Source organism: Onychostruthus taczanowskii, unplaced genomic scaffold (genome assembly GCF_017590055.1).
Source record: "Onychostruthus taczanowskii isolate IOZ18803 unplaced genomic scaffold, ASM1759005v1 scaffold104, whole genome shotgun sequence".
Classification (NCBI taxonomy): domain Eukaryota; kingdom Metazoa; phylum Chordata; class Aves; order Passeriformes; family Passeridae; genus Onychostruthus; species Onychostruthus taczanowskii.
The window spans coordinates 1,071,569-1,094,558 of NW_024496968.1; the positions used below are offsets into that span (position 1 = coordinate 1,071,569).

Genomic DNA, 22,990 nt, shown 5'->3' on the forward strand with positions numbered 1-22,990 from the left:
CCTTTCACAGCTCAGCATTACTCAAAAGTGTTTGTAGACAACTGGAAGATAATAGAGACAACAGCAGATAATTCCACATAACAGTTCAGACCTACAGTAATGCTCATTAGCTGTAACAGAAACAGCTCATCTAGAAAGTGTTCAGATCAGACATAGCAGAAGTGCTGAAAGAGAACTGCAGCTGCTAGGTCCACTGCAGCTGCTACTTTCTCAGGTGACACCAAACATAAGCCTAAAGGTAGATGAAAACATCTAGCATTATGCCCTAAATATTCCTAGCATAGGAAGCTTTCTAAGGTATTTATTAAGAAGGACTTCAATAGTCAATCCTGAAGCTGGCAATTCTCACACTTATCTGAAAAACACTCCTCGGAACTTTGAATGTTACAAGTAAATAAAAAGACTCACATACATGGAGGAAAGGAAAGACACAATTTAGTATCCTAATGTTTTAACAGTAAGAAAGTCCTTTCAAATAAGGATGCAGAAATCATTTGGAAACAGCAAGGCTGGAAGAGGAACAAACTCAGTCCAAGCACAGTAGAACAGCAACAAAACAACATAGTAGTAAGAAACAACCAGCTGCAAGCCATTTGTCTTCTATTTGTGCTAGATGCAATTTCTTTGTAAGAAGCTTTTAAAAAAAGTGTTAGCCCCCTCCCATTTACCATCCTTTTTATTTACATAAACACCTCATGTTCAATATACTAAAAGGACATAACAGTTAATGTGCACTGCATAGGCTACCAAACACTCCTTTTAAAATTGCAAAAAAATTTCACTTCGTATGTATGATATGAACTGTCACATTTCTGTCACTTGGGACAAAATTTAAACATCTTAAAAATGGTTATTTGTACAGAAACCATGATCTTTTGCATTTTTATGAGACAGCAAATAAAACAAACACGAAAAATCTTAAACATTTTACCATCAAGTTCACAAAAATGATCCTGTGAATCATCATATCTTGCCCAGTCAATGAAAGCCTCCTTACTTTGGTTACTGAGAGGAAAAAAAGAAAAATTATTTTAAACTTTTAAATAAACAATGTCAATAAGAGCTTCTGAAAGAAATATAATCCACATATAGCTTGAAAGTGGATTCTGAGTCAGTGTATCTGAAACTTGAGAATATACATAGCTACCCCTTGTTAACTGCAATGAGATTCAAGCAGGCATCAACTCCAAGACTTTCAAAAGTCAACTTGATGTTGAGACAAAGATTTCACCATTATTTAAACAAACCGCAGTGGCTTCTCTTCTTCAGTAAGAGCTTGGTAAAATATGTTCATAGAATACATTTTTAACACATTTCAAAGTACTACTTTAGCAGCTGTCACTTTGAGGGTGGGGGAGGGAGGAATCACCCTATTTTCATAACCTGTACTTTCAATGAAAGCTGCAATTGTTAGTGCCTTACTTTTCACTGGGAGACTAGATGTTTAAATCCCTCTTCTAAGCTAAGTACTCTATGAATATGATTTGTCCCAAGCCATTTTAATAATAATGGCATTCCACTCTAGCATTTGCAAAGGTGCACTGCACTAGAGAGACAAGCAGTTTGAAGCTCCCACACTAAGAAACACAAACAGTGCCAAAACATTCCTTCTGTGACTGTGTGCAGCACAGAACTACTGATGCCACACTACTGACAGCAAAATGTAAGCAAAGTTAAGGTTGGGAACTCTGCTCCAGCGTGCAGGGAAGCACCTTGAAATAACAAAAACAACCTATTCCATTTGATCATATTAGCACCTGCTCAACGCTATAAACAGGGGCAATTCTATAACAAGATACATTTCTAAACTTCTTCAAATCACAATAGGAGACATTATACTTGGCATTAGGTGAGGAAATTCTCTGGTAATTACCAACAGACAGGATTTGATAACCACAAGAAATACAACTTATAAAGGAAAGCAACTCAAAAACAAGAGGATAATGTACTGCATTATTTTCCTGAAAAGCACAAACTCGTCCTCCACTTCCAGGATCCATTACCTGCCCTCTTCCAACTTTAATTATCTATCCTACTCTCATAAAGGCATTTTCTCTAGCTCTTCATTTACACTGTCACATTCTTTTGCCTTACAAAAATGGAACAGAATTAATAATTTCTTACTTCTCCTAAAACACCACACACCAGGCAGAAATGGTCATTTTTTCATGGCACAAGAAAAAGTTTCAAAATCTTTACCAGGTAGAACTGCTGAAATTTGTGGGCAAAGGCACCATATCCCTCCAATAACAGTGAAAAACTAATTTTTCTATTTCTGTTTTTCAAAACTGAGGAATCCAGTAGAGTGCTATGTTTTCTAGATGCTGTTGCACAGACTTCTGTACCTGGGGGTAACACTATCCTGAAGAATTCTTCCCACCCAATCTTCACAGTACCATGCAATAAGCAAGATCAGAGAATTGGCCCAAGCTAAAAATAACTTTGCACACAACAAAAGTATCTCAACTCCCTGATCTGGTTCACTGAATGATCACAAATAGGCACATCAGTGCAACAGTGGGACAAAGCAGGACCAAACCCCTTAATCCAGCACAGGTGCTGAGAACAAAGAATAGAGAAAATGTGGTTTTATTTGCAAGTTTCTTCTGACTCTTGATGCTATAAGATAACTCTTTTAAGTAGTATCAAAGCATACTTTAAACAAAAAAAAAAAAAAGTCTACTTATAATTTAATACCTTTTTCTTCACATGTTCTTGCATAATTTCCCACTTACTTTCTAATGGGTTATGGAAAGAATGAAGAACAAAAATCAGCACATCAGACAGAGAAAATAAAATATTCCTTTCTTACTATTTTTGTACTGTTGATGTAAATCACAGCATACCTTAAGGTACTGTTAACTGCTCCCAGCTTGTTAGCTTGTTCACAGTCTTCCAATTCTTTGGAATTATTTGCTGCTTTTGAATACTGTAAAAAAGTAATATTTAATATCCAAATGAATTATTGAAATCCTCAAGAACAGGTGTTGTGAAAGGCATTTCTAAGTTTAGCAGTGAGTTCCCTAGTATTAAGGAAAATCCTCTTATTCTAGAAGTAGTATATGGTTCTGGAACATTTCTTCTGATTTTTCTTCACTTAAGTTCATCAGGCTGATTTCACTCTGAATATTACAGGGAATTCAGGTAAAAATGTCAAAATTTTGTTTTGCCTTTAATTTAAACTGAGTTCTTTTGTTATGAAACACTCTACATGGAGTGTTTCAGATACTTGTTTACAGTCTCATAAAAAGACCTTGAAAGATGAGCAGCATCATACCTATAAACACACTCTCTTTTTTTGCAAGTATAATCATATGCTGTAGGTATATTTATTAGTTTTGGCCATTTCCCCCTCATGTTTCCTTTAATCCAATTCATCGGCCTGCTTCAGATGTGCATGGGTCTGGAAGACAAGTTTTTTCAGCTGAACTAAAATTTTGCTTATTTTAAAGACAGAATGGAAATATATAAGCTGAACTTTGATTCTGAAATATTTTTTAAAAAGTAATCCACTAAAATACTTACTTTTGGAACACATCTAAAGAAAACATTTCAATAATTAAAGATTATATTCCACTATTCTATAATAATATGGTTATGTAAGCAGGGAATTTAAGTCTGTCAGCTTAAAGCTCAGAAAGTTCTTCTAAGTTTAAGAACATAAAAGGTAGCAACAGTGCTGTCTTAAAAGACAAACTCAATTTCCTCCTTTTGGGGGTTTTTGGATTGGCAGGGGGGTATGTGTGTTTTTTCCAGACTAAACTTTAGGTCAATTAATAAAACAAATAAATGATAAATTTTAAAAGAAAGAGTAATTTATTTCTGTGGACAGCTTTGTGGTCAAGATGCCAGAGGAAAAGTACCACCACAATATGTATCACTAAAAAAAAAAGAAAAGAAATTTAATTAAAACTGTTCAGATAAGTAAGCAAAATTATTTGCTTTTTAAAAATGCATTTGCCTGAACCAACATGGGGAAAAACAGCAGAAGACCTAAGACACAAAGGAGATTAGAAAAAACAAATAATTTAAATCTTGTTAGGGGTCTTGCCCATAAATATTTACTTTAGAAAGAATTTCTCACTCAATTTTCTTGGATTTGGCAGGCATGGGACCTTATTCTTTAGCATTGTATGGATGTTAAAAGGAAAAATGGGAACAAGGAATGGCCTTAACCTAGACTGAAACAGATACTGCTGATGAAATAACATACGGAGATGCTGAAGCAAACATTCTGCATGTCTAGAGTTGCAAACCAATCCCTACCCTGAAGTGAAAAAAGGTTACTGCCAAGATTAGAATCCTAAATTTAAAGTTCCTAACAAAATGAACATTCAGGTCTCAAAACATGTTTCCAGCCTTTTCTATTCTTCAGTGTTTAATAGCAACAGTTGTCGGATCAGTGCTCTGGGACCCCTGACAAGATCATGATAAAATATCTGTTCTTGCCAACCAGTATCTCCTAAGGCCAGTTACTGGAAAAAAAAAAAAAAAAAAAAAAAAAAAAAAAAAAAAAAAAACCAAAAAAAAAAAACCACCCAAACAAACTGAAAAAAAAAAAAAAAACAGAAAAGAAGGGCAGGAAGTAAGTTACGAAGTTGAATGTTGTAACCTGGAGTTACTGTATCCTGTCCCTTGCTTTAAAGATTATTACAGCTTTAATGTCTAGCCACAAAATATGCATTCACCACTCAAATGCAACAGAACTATAGAAAAGGAAATTAGTGCCTCTACAGCACTGTTTCAAAAGGCTTATGGTGGCATCAAGAATTAAAAAGACATCCTCTATTGCTAACTGCACTCCTGTTGGGAAGCTGTACAAGCGTAACCTTGGTCTTTGCAGCTAGATGAGCATTCAAAATAACTATTTTCTTCATTGTTCAGCAAACAAAAAAATCCCCCACAAAAACCTAAATAAAACTAGAAGTTTACAAGCTCCTCTACATTAGGAGAGAAAGGCAATGGAAAACTGGATAGAAGCCACAGAAAAACCTATCCACAGGATTGTACCATAAGTATATCTATTTAAGAGATTATAACTGTCATTGTTAAAAAGACTACTTTGGTTATTTTCAGCTTTCCAAGACCAACACTATCAGGATGAAAGAGAGATACTGGACATGCATGTGTTCTGAGGGAAAATTTTTTTTTTTTTTTTAATCCATTACTTTACAGATAAGCCATAAGGTGTATGACTTCCCCAAATGGGAAATTAGCACAGGCTAATAGCACAGAACTTGCACAGTCCTTGAAACAAAACATTCATACTAAAATGAATTTGAGATTTCCTTAAAAGGGATATTAAATAAGATTGTCAATTTTCAATTGGCTCTATGAAAGATCATTTAACTGAACCACAAGAAGTAAGAAGATGGCTTAGGTAACATTCATGTCCAATTTGATGACAAATTTCACCCTGAAGAGCAGCACATATTAGTGTCTTCTACTGCAGATTAAAGGTACAGAATTGCCTAACTTTCAGTAGCATAAATGGTTTCAACTATCTGCAAGGCAACTCAAAGGAAACCACTGTAGCGAACATACAGCAAATGACAGCTTCCCAAAGAATCTATCCAACTTACTTTATTGTGGTGAAAGCAAAAGGCATCCATTTTTTCACTTCCTAAATCCAATTTGATATGCTCAGGTGAAGTATCTAAAGAACAGCATACTAGCATACTCTTTAGTTACTATTTAACAACGTATTTATGGCTCTCAAGATTAATCAATCAGGAAGCTCAAATTCAGAAAGAACCCTTTCTAAAACAGTTTTAAAGTCTTACAGTCCCTCTCTTTAGAGGGCATTATGGCATTCCAGGAGTCATTTTCTCTACAATCAAGCTTGGAAGATAAAAGAGTCAACGCAAAAGAGAACCGGCAACAGATTATTCAGCTAAAACACAAGATCTGCTGCCCAGAGATAGTGCCAGCTTTTCAGAACAACTACTGCTGCGTGTGCTGGAATGTCAAATAACTGACATTTAGGTCATGTCAGTGAGAAAGATTTTTCTTCTCTGATTACTAGGAACCTTTAAATCAAGAGGCAGTCTTTAGTGCTGAGAGAGTTAACAATGTATGTATAAAAGAAACAAGACTCCCTCTTGAGCTAAAGCTTGGGCAGATTTGCCTGCTCTTTTGCAGACAGCAGCACACAAGTCATGAATTCACAATGAAGTATTCATCTCAGCTATCTCTCATAACGTTTCTTGGCATGAGATCTAAACCTAATGCCAACAGTCCTGTTCCTAAGTCCTTTACGATATGGTGAACTATTGGGGAGGATGGAGATGTGATAGTTAATCAAGAGATAAGTGTCTACAACACAGTCAAGGCACTCAATGGGAAGATCTCTCATTTGGGCTTGATTATCCCATCAACTGCTAAAATCCTTATTCTTGGGCACTGTGTTTCAGATGTGAGAGCAGTCCTTCTTCTCTGACCCCTTTTCCTAGGCATATATAGCCTCGTGACTTTTTGGCTTTGCTAAGATCACTTGGAGATCTAGAAAGGATGCTTGGAGAGATGCAAGCGAAAGCCAACTGACTGCTTAAGTTAGAACTGGCCACTTTGGCCTAAACTGTCTTTAGAGTAATGACCAAATAATCTCTGGACTAATGACCTCTTGAAAATAAGGCATAGCAGAACTCCATGCAATCATTTGGGTTCTTTTAATATTAAATATTGTGATTACTTATGATTGTTAAAAAAGATTGCACTGCTACTGCCTCTGTGCATCTTAGCCTAAAGCTTTTTAAAAGGTGGCCCATACTCAGAAATGAAGCAACAATTCTGCATCAGGCATTCTGTGGCCCTGCACTGCTGTCCCTTGTCATTCATTGATTCAGTCTGCACCAGCTCTCCAGCAATGACAGACTCAACACGACACAACAGTACCAGCTATGTCAGAAACATTGCTGTACATAAAGGTAAAAAGGTAGAGCCACATACACGAATTGATCAAATAACTCTTTCATCAGCATGCGAACACTGAAGGTTTATACTAAAAAGTCACATAGCTGTTATAAATTTAAGATTTAAAAAGAAAAGTCAGAAAGAACTTCAAAAATGAAGGAGTACTTACTTTATTAGAGCTCCCAGCCTTAATTCCAACAGGTATTTTACTCTAAAAACAAAAAATAAATCACAGCTTTTAGACTGCTACTAGAAATGCTTGATTAAAATCTACACATTAGGTATCATTTCTACAGAGGTCAAAGCAAACTTGTTTTTTGAAAAATTAACTTGCTCCTTTACCACATCAACATGTTATATGCAAAATAGTGCTAAAGCTCAGAAGAGATTTACTCTTGAAACTATCTGCTTTCTTCATAAAATGACTAAGACCTTAAAATATTTTGGTTGCATTTCTATTTTTGGATTAGAAAAGAAATTTGTAACTTTTACTTAAATTTAAGTTCTCACTAGAAAGTATTGCTAGTAGTGCTTGTATCATTAGCTAGTACTATAGTACTAGCCACTGCAAATTAGCAAATTTTGAGCCAAAACCCCTTTTTCTATTATGTATTATTCGATCCATACCTCAGGACAAGGCTCTACATGACAATCTTTGATAGAACAATGGCCATCGTCGGCCCAAAATGGGCATGGTCTCTTCAGGTTGACCTAAACATACAAAACCAGAAGTTTACAATCCACACTGACAAAAGGCAACTGTAGAAAAAAAAAAGCTATCAGTATCAGGAAATCCTTTAAACTCTTTTAATTAGTCTCTCTAACTACATAAGGTGAAGCTTTGTGCAGTAAAATGATAATGGTCTCCAGTGAATGAACACAAACACATAATATATTAAAGCAGAAATCAAATCTCTCACTATTAAATTGAAATTTGCTAATTCAAATAAGTGCTTGGATGATTTTGGATTTCAAAAGCAAACTAAAAAAAGATTATTATTTTTAAATGTTAAAGATATTCCTCAGTCAAAAAACCCCTGACAAGACATTTAGCAGATGGTACGACTTCTTAGAAGTGATGACAAATATCCTCTCATAACAGCTCAAACCTCGCAAGCACAGATACAATAAAAGCAGAGATTTTAGGTTGCCTCCCCCCATTTCCTCTATTCAATGCACAAACACCATTCCTAGAAAAAAATAATGCAAAATTATTTTTGTACTTGTTCACTCCTATCTTTTCAAATAAAGCACAAAATAGTTTTACATTCTACATCACCTTCACAGTAAGGCCTGTCATATAAAACTCTGGCCTCCCACCAATTTCTATCAAAAAAGATCAGCTAACATAGTTAAATTACAACCATCTTCAAAGTAAACTCTCACAAGAAAAATGCTTACACACTGAGGAAGATATAAGTAACTAGGCAGCCAATGTTTTTACACAGAGGAATGCTCTAAATAACAGAATACTGCTGCCTAAATTGCAGATTAATTCAGAAAGAACACATAGGAATCAAGATGTACGAGTCCAAGAATGAACATCCAATCCTCTTCAGGGTATGAGGCATTGGATTTCATTATTATCACTCAGAGTATTATGCAGTCCTTTCACAAATTAAAAGACAGTCTTGATCATGAAGTTTCCACAGTTTGTGTGTTTTGATGTATAAAACTAGAGACACAAATGTTTATTTCTTTCACTGGGAAGTGTTCTACTATTTAGAAACCACCTAGCACAATTTCTGCAAGACTTCATGAAGTTTTCTCTGGCCTTTAAATAAAAACTACCTCATCCATTCAGTATTACTGTTTGAGTTACTCTATACCACCACACATCATTGCCAGGGGCCGGGAAAAACTACTTTCCTCCAGGGTTCTTTCCAGTGGAGAAAATGTGGCAGAAGGAGTCATCTGATATTGTCTATTACTCTTTTCCCCTCTGTGTGAATCACTTGTTTTCTTATGCCCTCTGTCATTAGTACTGTTGCTGTTACTGTTCATTTTCTTATCTCAGCCCATGATCTTAACCTTTTGTGCCTCCAATTCTCACCTCCATCATGACCTAGCATGGAGAGGGAGAAGAAAACAGGGGAATGAGAGTGAGTGGTTTGGTGGGGAGCACCATTCCTAAACCACAACACCTACCTTCAAAATTTCCACATCCATTTATGTGCTTCAAAGCACTTCCATCATTCTGCACAGGGATATCAAAGGAGCCATTGCTTATTGAAACAGGAAAGGGTGAAAAATGTTCTGACTGACTTACTCAGTTTGCTAGTTCAACACAAATTCTTCCCTGCCACCACTGGAAGTACTAAGTGAAGTGTGGTGCTGGGGGGCACTGTACACAGGCCCTTGGAACCGCTCATCTATTAGGAAGATTGGTATGATAGATGAGGCAGGATTGCAGCACACCTTTAGAGTCTGATCTGCAGAACTGCTGTTGAAATGAACACTAGCTCTAAATTTGCAAGATGAAGTTACTGTTGTATGAAGTCTCATACACCTGTTGCTCCTCAGCTTAATGTACTTTGTTTTGTATCTTTCTGTTGCCTCTGGAGAATATCATTACCACTACTACGTGATGTATTAGTACTGAAGCTGCACATATCCTGTTTCTCCTGAAAAGTGAATTTAGAACTATATCATGTAGCAGGAGATTCAAGAGGCAGTTGAAGGTACATGACACTGCTTGTTCAGGGTAGAAAGGTTAGAGTCTAGTGCTTTCTTTTCCTTCTGCACACTCATAACCCCATCTTGCACGAGTTTAATATTTGTTCAATTCCAGATCGGCTAGATGACTTCTTACATCCTGAGGAGAAAATACCCCAAAACCAACCAAAAAACCCCCAACAAAATCAATAAAACTTCACCAACAAAACCCCCTACCAAATGACAAATGGAAACACCCAAACTAAATATCTACCAGGCTAAAGAGATGCACTGGTCTAACTGAGAGGTAAAAGTAGCAAAGGGGCAGGATGCTGCCCTAGAGGAGTGTGAGATCCTTTTTCCAGTGGCAGGTAGCCACCTGATTAGCTCAGTCAAAATGCAACTTCACTTTCAAGTTAAGCATATCTGAAAACAGAAGTATCAGGCTTCAAATCTTCATTTGCACATCGGATAGTAATACAGACAAAAAATGCTTCAAGTAATAAAAAGTGATACAACATACTACTTGAAAAAGGAACGGTTTTACCTGTTTTTCAAAAGAATAACAAACACTAAAATCAGAAATAAGACAGTATGTTATTAGAAAACTAAATCATGGCAATATTTCCATTTCAAATTACACACATTTCTTAGAAGATACGCACTTCATGCTGTCATAAAATTGCTAAAATATGATCCTTTTCCAGTGCCTTTTCCAAAGGCACTATCTTTAAAACCACCACTTAACAACTGAATCAAAGCAGTCATGATTTACTGTCACTGACTCCAGGATGAACATAGCAAACAAGACTTATAACCAACATAACTGTCAGGGACTGAAAACCTGCTTCAACCAAATTAAAGAGCAGTGGGCTTCTAATAGGCAGCTTAACACTGGCAAGTTTACTTGATATGCAATCCTTCCTATATTTTCTGCATTTTATTTACATTATTCAGGAAAATATTATTCTAAGTGTACCTTGTAATATCTGAAGTAATCACGCTCTTGCAGTTTCTGTATTTTGGGAAAGATCTTGAAAGTATTGAAGTCATCAATGCTTTCTATGTCACATAAACAATCATCTAGGACTCCTGTGAGCTATTGAAAAAATACATAAACATTTATTTTTAATATAGAAATATTAACTGCAGAAAAATCTTTTAAAGAGAAAAACAGGGCGATTGAAAGAAAGACTAGTGAAATGCAGTTCCAAAGCAGGTATTTCTCATGACAAAATGCTCTGTAACACACCTCATAAAGTAAAACTGCAGCACTTTGAAATTAAGCCCACCTCCAAATGCATTGCTAAATCAGAGTTAGCAAGATTAACAATTTCACCCCTGAAATTTGTTGTCACTTCCAGCATATAGAACCTTCTGAAGAATGAGCAACAAGATTTTCCAAATTACAAATACATGGTATATTAGCAAAGTTGCATATCAACTGTTCTCCTACCAAATGCTCACAAGTCAAATTGCCTAAAAAAACCCTACAATCACACATTGTCATCTTATTTTCATATTTCTTTCTCCAAGTGTGAAAACACTTCATCTAGTTTCCTTAGAGGCATGGGGAAAAGGAGTGTAGGTTCTCTTCTGTACACAAGAAGTTTGCAATTTCACAAATAAATTCAAAAAATAAACACGGAAAACCACACAGAGGGATCTATATTTCAATGCTGTGAATCTATCATGAAACCGAGTATGACTTTTTTCAGGCCTCATCCCTCTTCTTGTGCCAGGACAGCAAGCTGTACTACTACTGCAATAGGTAAAGATCACCTCTATGAAAAGCAGCACACGCTACTGTGTGTGCAGAAGTTCTACTGCCAACACAGAAAGGGAAGGCAGGACTGTGCATGTAGCAGAGAAGGCAGCTCCAACTAGCGCTGCAGACTAGGCTATGAAAATACTCTTGCTGAGACCCTGGCAATGTCTTATTGAAAGGTGGAAATACTTATATATTGAACAGTTATATAAATCTAAACTAACTCTCTTAGGCATAGCTTCTTAAACTACGACAAACATGTCTGAAGGCTTCAGATATGTTTAAAAGGGAATGGAACCAAACACTGGTGCTTATTGCTTCTGTTCTTCATTGATATCCATTATAGCCTAGAAATTATTTAAAACAGAAATACATCTTATACCTTGCATGGGATTAGAAGAACTTCTAACTATTGAAATGCTGTGTGGAAAAGGAGACAAAAATATTTTGTGCCTTTTTTTCTTCCACAAACTTCACATAGATGAGATTATGAAATCATCTAATCTGTTTTATGCATGATAAATCACTCCTGTACTTTACAGAACAGATACCCTTATATAACCAAGCTTGATGTAAAAGAGCCACTAGAAAACAAATTGTAGGCTTATGCTCCTTTATAAAGCATAAAGGAGGCCTGGAAAATGGATTTCCCCCAACTCTCTGTGAGAATAAAGAGGTGAGGATATGACAATAAAGCACTTAAGTGGAAAATTCACCTTATGTAGAGCCTACTTTTTCTGAGGCACTAAATAGGCTGTCACAATTCTGTAGAGCAGATATGGCAATGAAGTAAAGCTAATTTAAGGAAAGATACTTTAACCAAAAATTTTTCCTGCTGTTATGCTTGCCTTGCTAATCAAACCTGGGCAAACAATTGTCAAAGAGCCAATGTGTAATTACAGGTTTTTCACAGTCCACATGACTGCCAGCTTCAAAGTAAGAAGAAAAAACTTGTTATTAATGATGCTTACAGGAATAAAATTCCCATGCACTTGAATATATAATAATTTCATTTAAAACTTCAAATTTTCTTATTGATCACATAGACAGAAATCTGTAAAGGTGCAGCCCTTACAGGTAACACTATACCACAAAGCAAACAGCATAACATTTCCTTATAATATAAAAAAGGCAAAGAGATAACTCTGAACATTTTGCTCAAATATTACTGAACTGTATAAATAGGATAATATACGGACTTTTTTTGGACTGAGAAGAAAAAGAGTAGGAAACTATTTTGATGACCAGCTTCTAAGACTATCCACTGCTTACAAAAATCAATTTACCATCTCTGCAAAATGGAAAATGCTTTTTCAGGGGAAAAATGTCCCAGGTAAATGCAAGAGTTACACTCAGTGTCTAATCCTCATGGAAAAATAAAAAGCTACAGCCTTTTTATTTCACTAAGACCTCAATTCTAAGAACAACTTTGAAAATGCAGTACGGTTTACCTAGATCAATGAAGTTTCAGAAATGAATCCTCAAAAACTAGAACTGATCTAGGAAATTATGAAGAGAAAAATTAATTCAGAGTACCAGAGCAAGCAAACTAACTTCTCCATTTTTATTTTCCTCACAACTTTTTCAGAACTGGAACAGTTAGCTCCCTGTACACATCAAATAGCAAAACCAATGCTTCCTTGGAAAGCATGCTCTAAAATCAAACTAAGCTGTGTCTGTACCAAACCACAAATTATAAAATACTTTAACAGCATATATGAAACACTAATACTGCACAGCAGTGAAGTTAGTTCACAGCACAATGATGCAACAGCAACACTGGCTTCAAGTACCCCAGTCAGAGGTTTTTTCATTAGTCTAAGCGCAGGCTTCAGCGCTCTCACTCATGGTGCAACACTCCAAGAACATGCAGAAAATGGCTCCATTTTTGTCAGCATCTGGATCTTCCAATTAATTTGTTTTTTCAAATTGGAGACATCAAAATAAGAACAGTGTACTACACAGTTAAAACTATGCATTGCAAGACCTACTTTATTATTCACACCATCGGTACTTTGCCTTTTTTTAATTGAACTACACTAGTTAACTTAGTCTACAAATATAAAGTCAAACAATAGTGTAAGTTATCACAATTTTATTACAATGGACAAGTATCATGGTTTCTTTTCATCTGTTAATTACTTTGAGCTCTAAATAACTCTAAAAGCATTAGCCTACTACCACTGATGTTCAAGAAATCATCTGACATGGTGTAGCTGCTATTTTTTCTACCTTTCCGATATGCTTATCAAAGTACTTCCAGGTGTTGTCAAACCTAGTTTAGTTCTTGAACAGGTATCAGAGCTATACTGGAGAAGTGAAACTTTTAACTTATCTTCTCCAAGATAAATCAACCTTTCAGAAGAAAGGGTCAATGTCCAACCTGCATCAATTTCTCCTTATGAAATCTAGAAAGAAAAACACAGTCAGCACTTTAATATTAAGGGGAAAAAAAGCAGAATAAATGCATATAATAATAAGCAATCTATTCATATAAACAACCTTATTAGTGTTATCAGGCTGTTGTACTTTAATTGCTTCAACATTTAGAAGACCACCTGGGACACCTTGTTTTGTTCCTCAGATGTTTCACTTTGCCATGGCTGCAGAATGAGACAACAGCCTTAGGTAACACGACTCCAAGAGCTATTGGTTAGCTTATCGTTCCCTGCACAAGCCAAACTCTGAACTCAATATGCTAGCAATTTTATTAAACAGCAACAACCAAACTCTCTGCCAAGCATCACAAAAAAATGCCACTTTATTAAGTGCTTCTTTAAGAACTCCATTTCAATTAGCATTTAGTTACGCTAAAATAGTTAGTAAAATAATGTCAATCAGAGACAACCTCAATTTACAACAAAAAAAAGCTGCAATAAAAGGTGTCTATGCTACAGTTATCACCTCCTTGGGTGGCCACTTACATAGCACATTATGCAACATGGAAATTTAGAAAATATAAGAGAAATAATAATCCAGAGGACAAGCTTTGCTCCACCTGGACGGTGTATTCCTCAATAAACTCACTCCAACGCCTCTGGCCCAGCTGAAAGCCTCTCCTACTTGACACCGGCTATCATTTCAGTCATGGTCACACGGTGGAGAACAGCGAGCTCCTAACTACAGACACATGTCCTCCTAAAGCTGTGAAGGCAGCTTTAAGAAGGAAGGGGTGTTCTCATCCTTGCCGGTAATGTGGGCAAACGCACACGACCTAAGCACAAGCCAAGCCGGGCACTGGCATCACCCTTGGAACATACGGCTTCTCACAGACTTCATCAGGGCACCGAACTTTCTGCCTGAAGCCACGAGCATGATCCAGCCCGGAGCTCTTCAGCATATCCCACTGACTGATGCTACCTGTGGTTCCCAGTTCAGCCAACTTCTCCCCGCAGACCGACGGCACCGGACCCGGGCTGGATCCCGGCAAGTGCCAGCCGCAGGGTGTGGAAGGGGAAGGACGTGGGCTACAGACTCCAGTAAGAGATCCCCCGACTTCCCCGCGGGGAGCCTACCCCTGACACGGCCCAGAGCTGCCCTCCGCCCTACGACCCCCCGAAGTGACCTCACCTCCCGCCTCTGCCCTGCTGCCCCTCCGGGAGGGCTCCGCAGCCCTACCCACAGCCGCGGGCATCCCCGCCCGGCCCCGCTCCCTGCCGTGCCACCTGCCGCACCGTCCCGCCAGCCGCCCGTTCCTACCTGGGCCTCCGCTGTCAGGACGCAGCCGAGCACCGCCAGCAGCCGCGCTGCCAGCTGTGCCCTCGCCGCCGCGTTTCGGCCGCCACTGCCGCCGCTCATGCTGCTGCTGCTGCTACTGCCGCCGCCGCCGCGACTGACGGAGGAGGGGGCAGCCCTCGCCCCGCCGCCGCCGGCACAGGAAGGAGAGGGACGCGCCGCGGGTCGGCGGCGGCAGCGTCTCCTCCCGGCGCGGCCCCGGGCCGCGGGGGCCCTCGCAGCACGCCGGGAGATGTAGTTCCCCTCGCCGTCCCGGGGCCGGGCCGGGGCGGGGCGGGGCGGCGGGGCCCAATCGGAGAGGACCACGCGCGCCTCCAAAACAAGTGGCGGCGGCGCGCGAGGGGTTGGCTGGGCGCGTGCGCGCGGCGCCGGCGTGGCCGCCTGAGAAGCGGCGGCGGCGGCGGCCGAGGCAGACCCCCCGGAACGTGTCGGGTTCAGTAGGTCCCCGTCCATCCCAGCCTAAACTGAGTCCAGGCCAGTATATCTCTGTCCATCCCAGTATAACCCAGTCCAGGCCAGTATCAAGCAGTTTAGCCCGGTATCATGGAATACCCTGAGTTGGAAGGGATCCACAAGGACCATGAAGTCCAGCTCCCAGCGCTGCACAGCACCATCCCCAAGAGTAACAACACATGCCCAAGAGTGTTGTCCAAACACTTCTGGAACTCTGTCAGGCTTGGGGCTGTGACCACTTCCCTGGGGAGCCTGTTCCAGCACCCCATCACCCTCTGGGTGAAGAATCTTGTCCTGATATGCAACCTCAGCTTGCCCTGACTCAGCCTCACGCCATTTCCTTGAGTCCTTTCGCTGGTGGCCAGAGTGAAGAGATCGATACCTGCCCCTCCACTCCCTTTTGTGAGGATGTTGAAGACCATAATGAGGTCTCCCCTCACTCTCCTCTTCTCTAGACTGAACAAACCAAGTATGTTCCAGCAGATCTCCCTATAACCCCAGTCTAAGCCTGATCCAGTCTGTACAACCCAGTCCAGACCTGAACAAACCAGTTCCGCCCACTATATCCCAGTGCACTCCAGTATAATCCAGCGGGCTGGAGCCGTGCTGCCCCAGCGCTACATGGGTGAGTTGGGCAGGGCCACAGGACCCCCTGCCCCATTGTTGGGGCAGTTCAGAACCAGTCTTTTGCTCCCAACAGTTAAATGTTTATATCTGCAATTCATTTCCAGAAATGCAAAAAGTCATATTTCTGTGAAAAACTTGAGAGTTGCACTGGTTTAATGTTAGGAATGTAATTAGTAATTCGTGGAAATAAACACTGTACAAAATATTAAGTGTATGAAATAAACTGTGGAAGGGGGGGGGAAGAATCCCTTTTTCCTTCAGGTTGGGAATTCTTGGCCAGATGACCCACAGCAGATGGATATCACGGCATTTGCATCCAAAGAGGACTCCAGCTGCACCAAGGATGAGCATTCAACAGCACCTACGCCCAAAGAAAGACGCCAGGTGCTGATGGCCCAGACGAGATGCCTATCTGAGGGGGGGACAGGATCATCATCACCCTGAATCCGAATGCCAGATTCCGGGAACCAGGGAAGTGCATCGTTCTATTCCCAGACGAAGGCTTTGTGCAGCCCAAGCCAGAGAAAGAAACCAACATGAATATGAAGAACTCCGAAAGAAACAAAGACTTTCTGCCGCGGGCGAAATAAACTGTATAAGAACTGCTACCTCGAAGCAGTTGGTGTGGACGGGGAGGTCAAGGCACCAGTGAGGGGGTGCTTTCCTCTCGTTCACCCGTATCATCGACCGGGGGTGATACGCTGTCCGTTGTTGGTGGTGGCTATCGGACTGTTACTACGGTCGAGAAATAAATTTTATCTTTCATATTTTTATTAAAATTGGCTGACTAGCAATTTTCATTTATAACATTTAACATGCAGGATAGCTGAAATTAGGATTTTATTTTCAATTCAGATGCTAACAGGTTCTTATTAAATCCTTTCATTTGGAGAATACCCCTTTACTGGCGTGGGGAGACAAGCATTAAGTCTAGGGTAACTATGTCAGAGGGCTTAAAATTTTTTAGATTGACCTTTCCATTACATTTGTCCTTATGGGCCAGTGTGTCACAGATTTTTGCATTACTGAAAATGTCTCAAAGGGATGCTGTCTAGGAATTAGAGACCGTAAGATGAAGTAGGCAGTAGTTAGTCTGGTTCCAGAGAGATGATGTAAGTGCTCCTTCCTTTCCTCTCTGGAATACGGACAGTACAAACTATGATTTGGGAACAGAGTACTAAATGAGAACCTATTCCTACTTCCAGCATCAGTGGAGCAATACAGTAGCTAGATACTTGAGAAGAAATTAGCAGAACGGCTAATGTTAATGTTTACATTGCCATAGTTTGCTCTCAGTATCAGTACTCCATACTTTATCACAAGTGGTTTGTACTTCTCACAAAGAAACTGTTTCTGTTCAGCAGATTAAGGTGAATTCATTGTATCTGTTTACATTTTGTACCTTTGATTCTGGAAAAAAAGTTTCCATCATGAGTATTTATTTAGAAAAGCCCTAAAAACTTGGAAGAATCAAACACTTGTCACACACTTGGGCTACATAAAGTACTCTAAAAGTTAGAAGTAAACGATCATATTTTTAATTCTTAGTGTTCACCGACTTTTCAGTTCAGAACACTTTGTGTTAGTTACAGAGGGTACTTTATTTCTTCCCCACAGAGATGCTTGTACCAGAAGTCAGTTGTAGTTTAGCTTTTTACTGCCATATTAGAAGGATAAGGAATTGGCTGTAAAAGTATATAATGGATAATTTTAAGAGGCAGTAAAAAAAATATTCCTTTTATATGTGACTATTATCTAAGACAGCAGAGCTGAAGGTAGCTTAACAGTTTTCTAAATTCTAGGGTATTTTCAATCTTATTTTATGTTTTAATGTAGATTTAAATCTATGAATGCTACTTTGCTAGTGGTATAAAAATGTCTCAAAAACCCCAAACATAAAAATCCTAATATAAGATTTCTGTGTGAAATCAGTTTCGGGAAAGATCTGCAGAAGAAGCAGTGTTACAATTGCAATCCAAACCCAACAGCATACTACAAAGCTGTGGGTGTCTACTAAGCCTCTTTCTTTTAAAGAAATTTGCCACGATGTTATAACATTTTAGCAAGGGCTGAGGACAAGCTTTTACTGGGGAGAGGGATAATCACAGTTTACAGGTTGCTGGGGTCATGAAGAGTCTAGCCTATATACTTAATTTTTCAGAGTGGTTGTCATAGGAACAAACATCTGTGATTTCATAATATGTGCTGCTGTTACACATGTTGACAGTTTCATTTACAAGCACTAATGTTTTCTTTGTATGTGCAAGCAAAGAAAGCCTTGAACACAGGAACTAAAAACATTATTCTTTATTCTTAAACAAGAATTAAGTGCAGAACACCAGAGTCACCTCTTCTTCATGTCTCTGTGATGTTCTCTAGTGTAGGCACAGATCTGGGTGCACGAGAGAGAGACAGTGTTTTAGTGGATGCAGCAAATCTGCAATTACCAAACTTGCCTCTGGCCTGAAACTGATCAAGTCCTGCAAGTTTTATTGTATTTCCTCCAGTGGTGCTCTTTAGCCAGCTCTTGTTTGCCAGAATTGAGCTTATGGACTCTGGTTGTAGACAGAAATAATGATCTATGGGCATCAACTGTGGATTCCAAAACTGGATCTTAGAGATTATTATGGACTGATTTAAGTGAACATACATGGTAAAAAAGGGTGGTTTCACATTTCCCATTAGGAGTAACTTGATAAATCCTAGCTGCTTTTTCAAGTTCATGAGCTGGATTTCAGTAATCTGAAATGTGGATTTTTATTTTGAAACTGTTTGCCCTTGAAACTTTTGCCTTTATTTATTTTTCTTTATTTATTTTTTGCCTTTATTGATTTTTCCAAATTAACTTTTGAATGAGTCCTTCCTAAACTTAGGAAAGTAAACCAGGGGAATCAATATGTCACAAACTTGTGTTTAAGTTGGGCAAACGGCAGCAGTGGGAGGGCAGTGCCTGTTGAGCAGTGGAACATCTTGTGGTAGTCTAGATTTAAATGATACAGCAAGGCACAGCTGTGGGTGAGAACTTTCAGTAAACCATCTGACATAAGTACAGAAAGCAGCCAAGGCCAGGGCACAAGTTCTGTGGTCTGTCAGGCCTTCTACTGTGAAGAGCTTGTACACCCTGTTCTGTGCTGCTGTCATTAGGCCTTATACAAGTTATGTTTCCTTGCAAGTCATGCCTCACTGACATCTTGTTCCACACCTACTGATGTCTGCCTTAAAACCACAACCAATGCTCAAGTCTGCAGCAACGGGTGCAAGTATCTTTTGAAAAGTACCTATGGATGTCTAGGGTTGTCTCAGGAGTGTGGCCTGCAAATGGCAAAACAATACTGTAAAATTCAGTGCAGTGGTAAAAAAGGTAAACTTTTAGTAAGAAAATACAGCAATATTTTCACAGTGACTTTGAGGAAAAAAGCAAGAAAGATAGAATTCAGTAAAAAATAAAGAATTGCAAACTACAGGGAGGAAGTGCACTTTTAGGAAATTTTTGTAGGTGGTGAAAAACTAACTACAAATCTTAACTGTACACCTATATTCTCATTTCTATGTTTCACGTGTGCGTGTTACAGCTGGATGTTAACAAAGTGCTTTGTGTATTCTGTAACAGCATGATCTGAGTGAAATGTAGATGTCAAGTAGAAGTAATGTACAGGGTTTTATTGTCATTCCTGTAATACCTATATTTTTTTTAAGAAGGAGTGCCAACACAGGAATGACTCTAGTAGCTCTGTCAAACTTCTGAGTATAGTGGGTGTGATGAAAATACATAATCTTGTTTAAAAAAGCACCTAAGATTTGTGCACTTGCTCTTTCAGTGTGCATGCTTATCTGTCAGCAAATCTGACCATGAGGTATAGATCTCATCTAAATTGTACATTTATGGAGCAAGGAGTCAGGCAGGGGGGCTAATGTCCCTGCAGAGGCAAAAGCTGCAGCCTGAAATCAATCGTATTAGGCTCAGTTTCAACATGTCAATCTAGAGAAAGCAAGGTTTCACTGTTTCTGTGGGGTGTGTTTGACTTGGACACAGCACAGCTCCTGGAGTGGTGGGAACATTTCCATATCATGCAGTCCTGCCAGGCAAACAAATTTCCCACAGGCTTACATAAGATGGTCTAGGTATGTGTAATTTCTTATGTTTTCTCCATATATTGCTGTTTCTGTCAATTAAATGTCAAAATCGTGACGTTCCTGTAAAAGAAGTATAAAGAGCAGACCAATATCATTATTGACAAAGAAAGTAATTTTAACTTTTTTAGCTGCTGGTTAATTATCCCTTCTCCAAAGCAGTCTCAGAATTTTCAAGAACTTTTCTAGCAGCAGTCTGAAGCTGCTGACAATTAAAAAATATCTATAAGATACTGGGAGAGAAAATGCCGGGAGGTTTCTTCCTAAATCTCCTGAAATACAGGAGAGGTGAAGAGTTTATGTTGACACAGAGACATTTTACTCAATGTGAATTTCCTTAAGTGAAGATATTTGAAATGTAGAAAGCAAACAGATGAGGAAGAATAAATAAGGTTGCCGTGTGATTTTGGCAGGCCCACAGTTACCATGACTATTGGCAACCTGTGTCAAGGTATGGGGAATATTACTGATCCCCTGTGTTATAGTAGCTTTTGTGATCTGGAACAAAAACTCTTTATTTCCACGTGGAAAAGCTACAGAGGATAAACTGGAAAAAATGTTTTGTTTTTTTTTTTTGGTTTTTTTTTTTTTTTTTGGTTTAGTTGGTTTTTTTTGGGTGGGGGGAGTCTTGTATGTGTATGGTTTTGTTTTTCTTTTTGTTGTGGTGATGTATATTTTTCTGGAGAGGAATATATTGCCCTTGGTTTTGTCTGCAGTCTTATGCTCAGAAGGTTGGAAGCCCCTTGAGACTGTGTTAATTGCTATTTCAAACAAAAAATTCTCCAGCTCTATATTACCAGATAGTTTGTAGATCTTTGAGAAAAGCCTCTGTCATCAAATATGGCTGGGTTTTTTGATGGGGCCAAGAGGAAAGGAGTGAGAGGAGATCTGCACAGACTTGATTTGTGAAAACTATTTGAAATTACTAATTCTGCATTTGAAGGGAAATTGACAAAATTCTGAACTCTTCCCATTATAATTAGCTATGCTGGATTTAGTAGCTTATAGGGTTATAGCAAGATAAGGTACAGATAGTACTTAGGTTTAGAAATGTGTTGGTAAGATTAATCCAGCGTTCTATGGAATGCCATTGCTTAAAGTTCCCATTCTGGACTTAACTTTTATGATATGATTGTGTTTTGTTTTGCCAAACTAGTTGCTGGCTTTCTGCACTATTCAGTTGGCTAAGTAAAAAAGACTTCTACAACACTCATTAAAGACTGGTACAAGAACAGGCATACAACAGCCAATTTAATCTGTACTGTTATCAGTACTCTAGAGATATTTGTAAGTAATTGCAGTCTCCTCCTTCAGTACTATGGAAAAACTGCTAAATTATGATTACTAACCTTAGTTTTAAAGCAGTAATATTATCTAGACTATTCATTTCTATTATTAAATTTCATTATTTTAAAGAGTTCTCTGTAAATAATTTTTAAAAAAATCTGCTTCAAATTGAAAAGCTAATCTAATTTACTGGTATAAATATTTATATTCTTAAAATACATGATTTTGAGCAACATTAGCCAATTTTGGCTGCTGGAACAAGTGTTGTTCCACTAAAAAAAACTTTGTCACTGCTTACTGAAATAATTTTTTTTAATCCTCATGTAGGAAGATTACAGATTGTAAGTTATGAGAAGAGTAAATGCCATGTTGATTGTAAAACCTGACTTAGCCCCCAGCACCGGTGTTTTGTAGCCTTCTGTTGTTTACAGCCATCTGTGTGACAATAGTACACGAGGATATTTTGAAGGAAATCAATGGATACATTTTTATGTAGGTTGTAAATATCTTTCCCCCAAGTTTTTGCAGTCACTGTGTTTACTTTTGGGGTAAAGTTCAGTAATTTTTGAACAGCACACAGAGGCAATACCTACATGGGAAGTCCTCAGGGTAGACATGGCATTCATTTAATTGAAGCATAAATTTGACAGGCTCGATGAGTCTAGAATATTCTTAACTCTACTGTGGCTGTATAATTCCTCGCAGTTATAAAAGAGACTCCAATAATTAGTATAGCATTTGTGCAGAGCTGTGTAGGTAAGAATACACTTCTGCTTTCAGCCTAATCATCCATCACCAAAACCCTTGTGCTGCTAAGGAAATCAAGGGAAACACACAGAATCAGCAGTTTTAGTTCTAATTTCATTTGCTGTTACCTTTTTAAAGTAAGCCCTTATTTTTTGAGAATGAGTTTTAATAGGAATGTGGAAGAAATGAGAGGCAACTGACCCCTTGAACAGTAGGACTCCAATGATAGATCTAAAAAAAAATTTCTTTGTTTTTGCACATAATGAGTTGCAGAAATCTTAGTGATCTGTTAGCTGCACCTTGGAGATTAAGATATATAGAGATATGTATGTTTGTGTGTATAACCCATTTATCTCAGATGAGATTCAGTAAGAAAATAATCGAAAAACATCAATATTACTGATGTTAGCTAAAAAACAAATTACAGGTGTGGTGGTGCATTCCACATCCCCACCCTGCCCTTTCCAGGCTGCAGTGTGAGAAATACTTGTTCATGACAACAGGATGACAGCTACCGTCATCAATTTAAATTGTGGAAATAAGAGCAATTTAATCTGTATCACTTAAAAAAATTATTATTTATGACATGCACAAGAGATGAAAAATAATCCATGGAAAAGCACTCAATTGTAATGCTTAATGGACCAAAAGCTACTTTTAGTTATGCCAGTGTAA

The 22,990-nt window shown here is 38.5% G+C and overlaps 1 protein-coding gene across 3 annotated transcripts in view; it reads right to left on the reverse strand.

Annotated features, from left to right (window-relative positions):
* Positions 1–15,282, reverse strand: part of ERO1B (endoplasmic reticulum oxidoreductase 1 beta) — a 29,048-nt gene extending 13,766 nt beyond the window's left edge. For 2 of the 3 annotated variants that reach the window (XM_041414152.1, XM_041414134.1), the window contains exons 1-6: positions 15,035–15,282; positions 10,547–10,666; positions 7,540–7,623; positions 7,082–7,123; positions 2,847–2,929; positions 932–1,005 (exon numbers count right to left, since the gene is read on the reverse strand). In XM_041414152.1, the coding sequence (XP_041270086.1) occupies positions 932–1,005; positions 2,847–2,929; positions 7,082–7,123; positions 7,540–7,623; positions 10,547–10,666; positions 15,035–15,133 (502 nt within the window). In that variant the 5' untranslated portion in view covers positions 15,134–15,282. Of the gene's footprint in view, positions 1–931; positions 1,006–2,846; positions 2,930–7,081; positions 7,124–7,539; positions 7,624–10,546; positions 10,667–13,718; positions 13,744–15,034 lie in introns of all 3 variants that reach the window. The other variant, XM_041414144.1, reaches the window with a different exon arrangement.
* Positions 15,283–22,990: the final 7,708 nt, after the last annotated feature.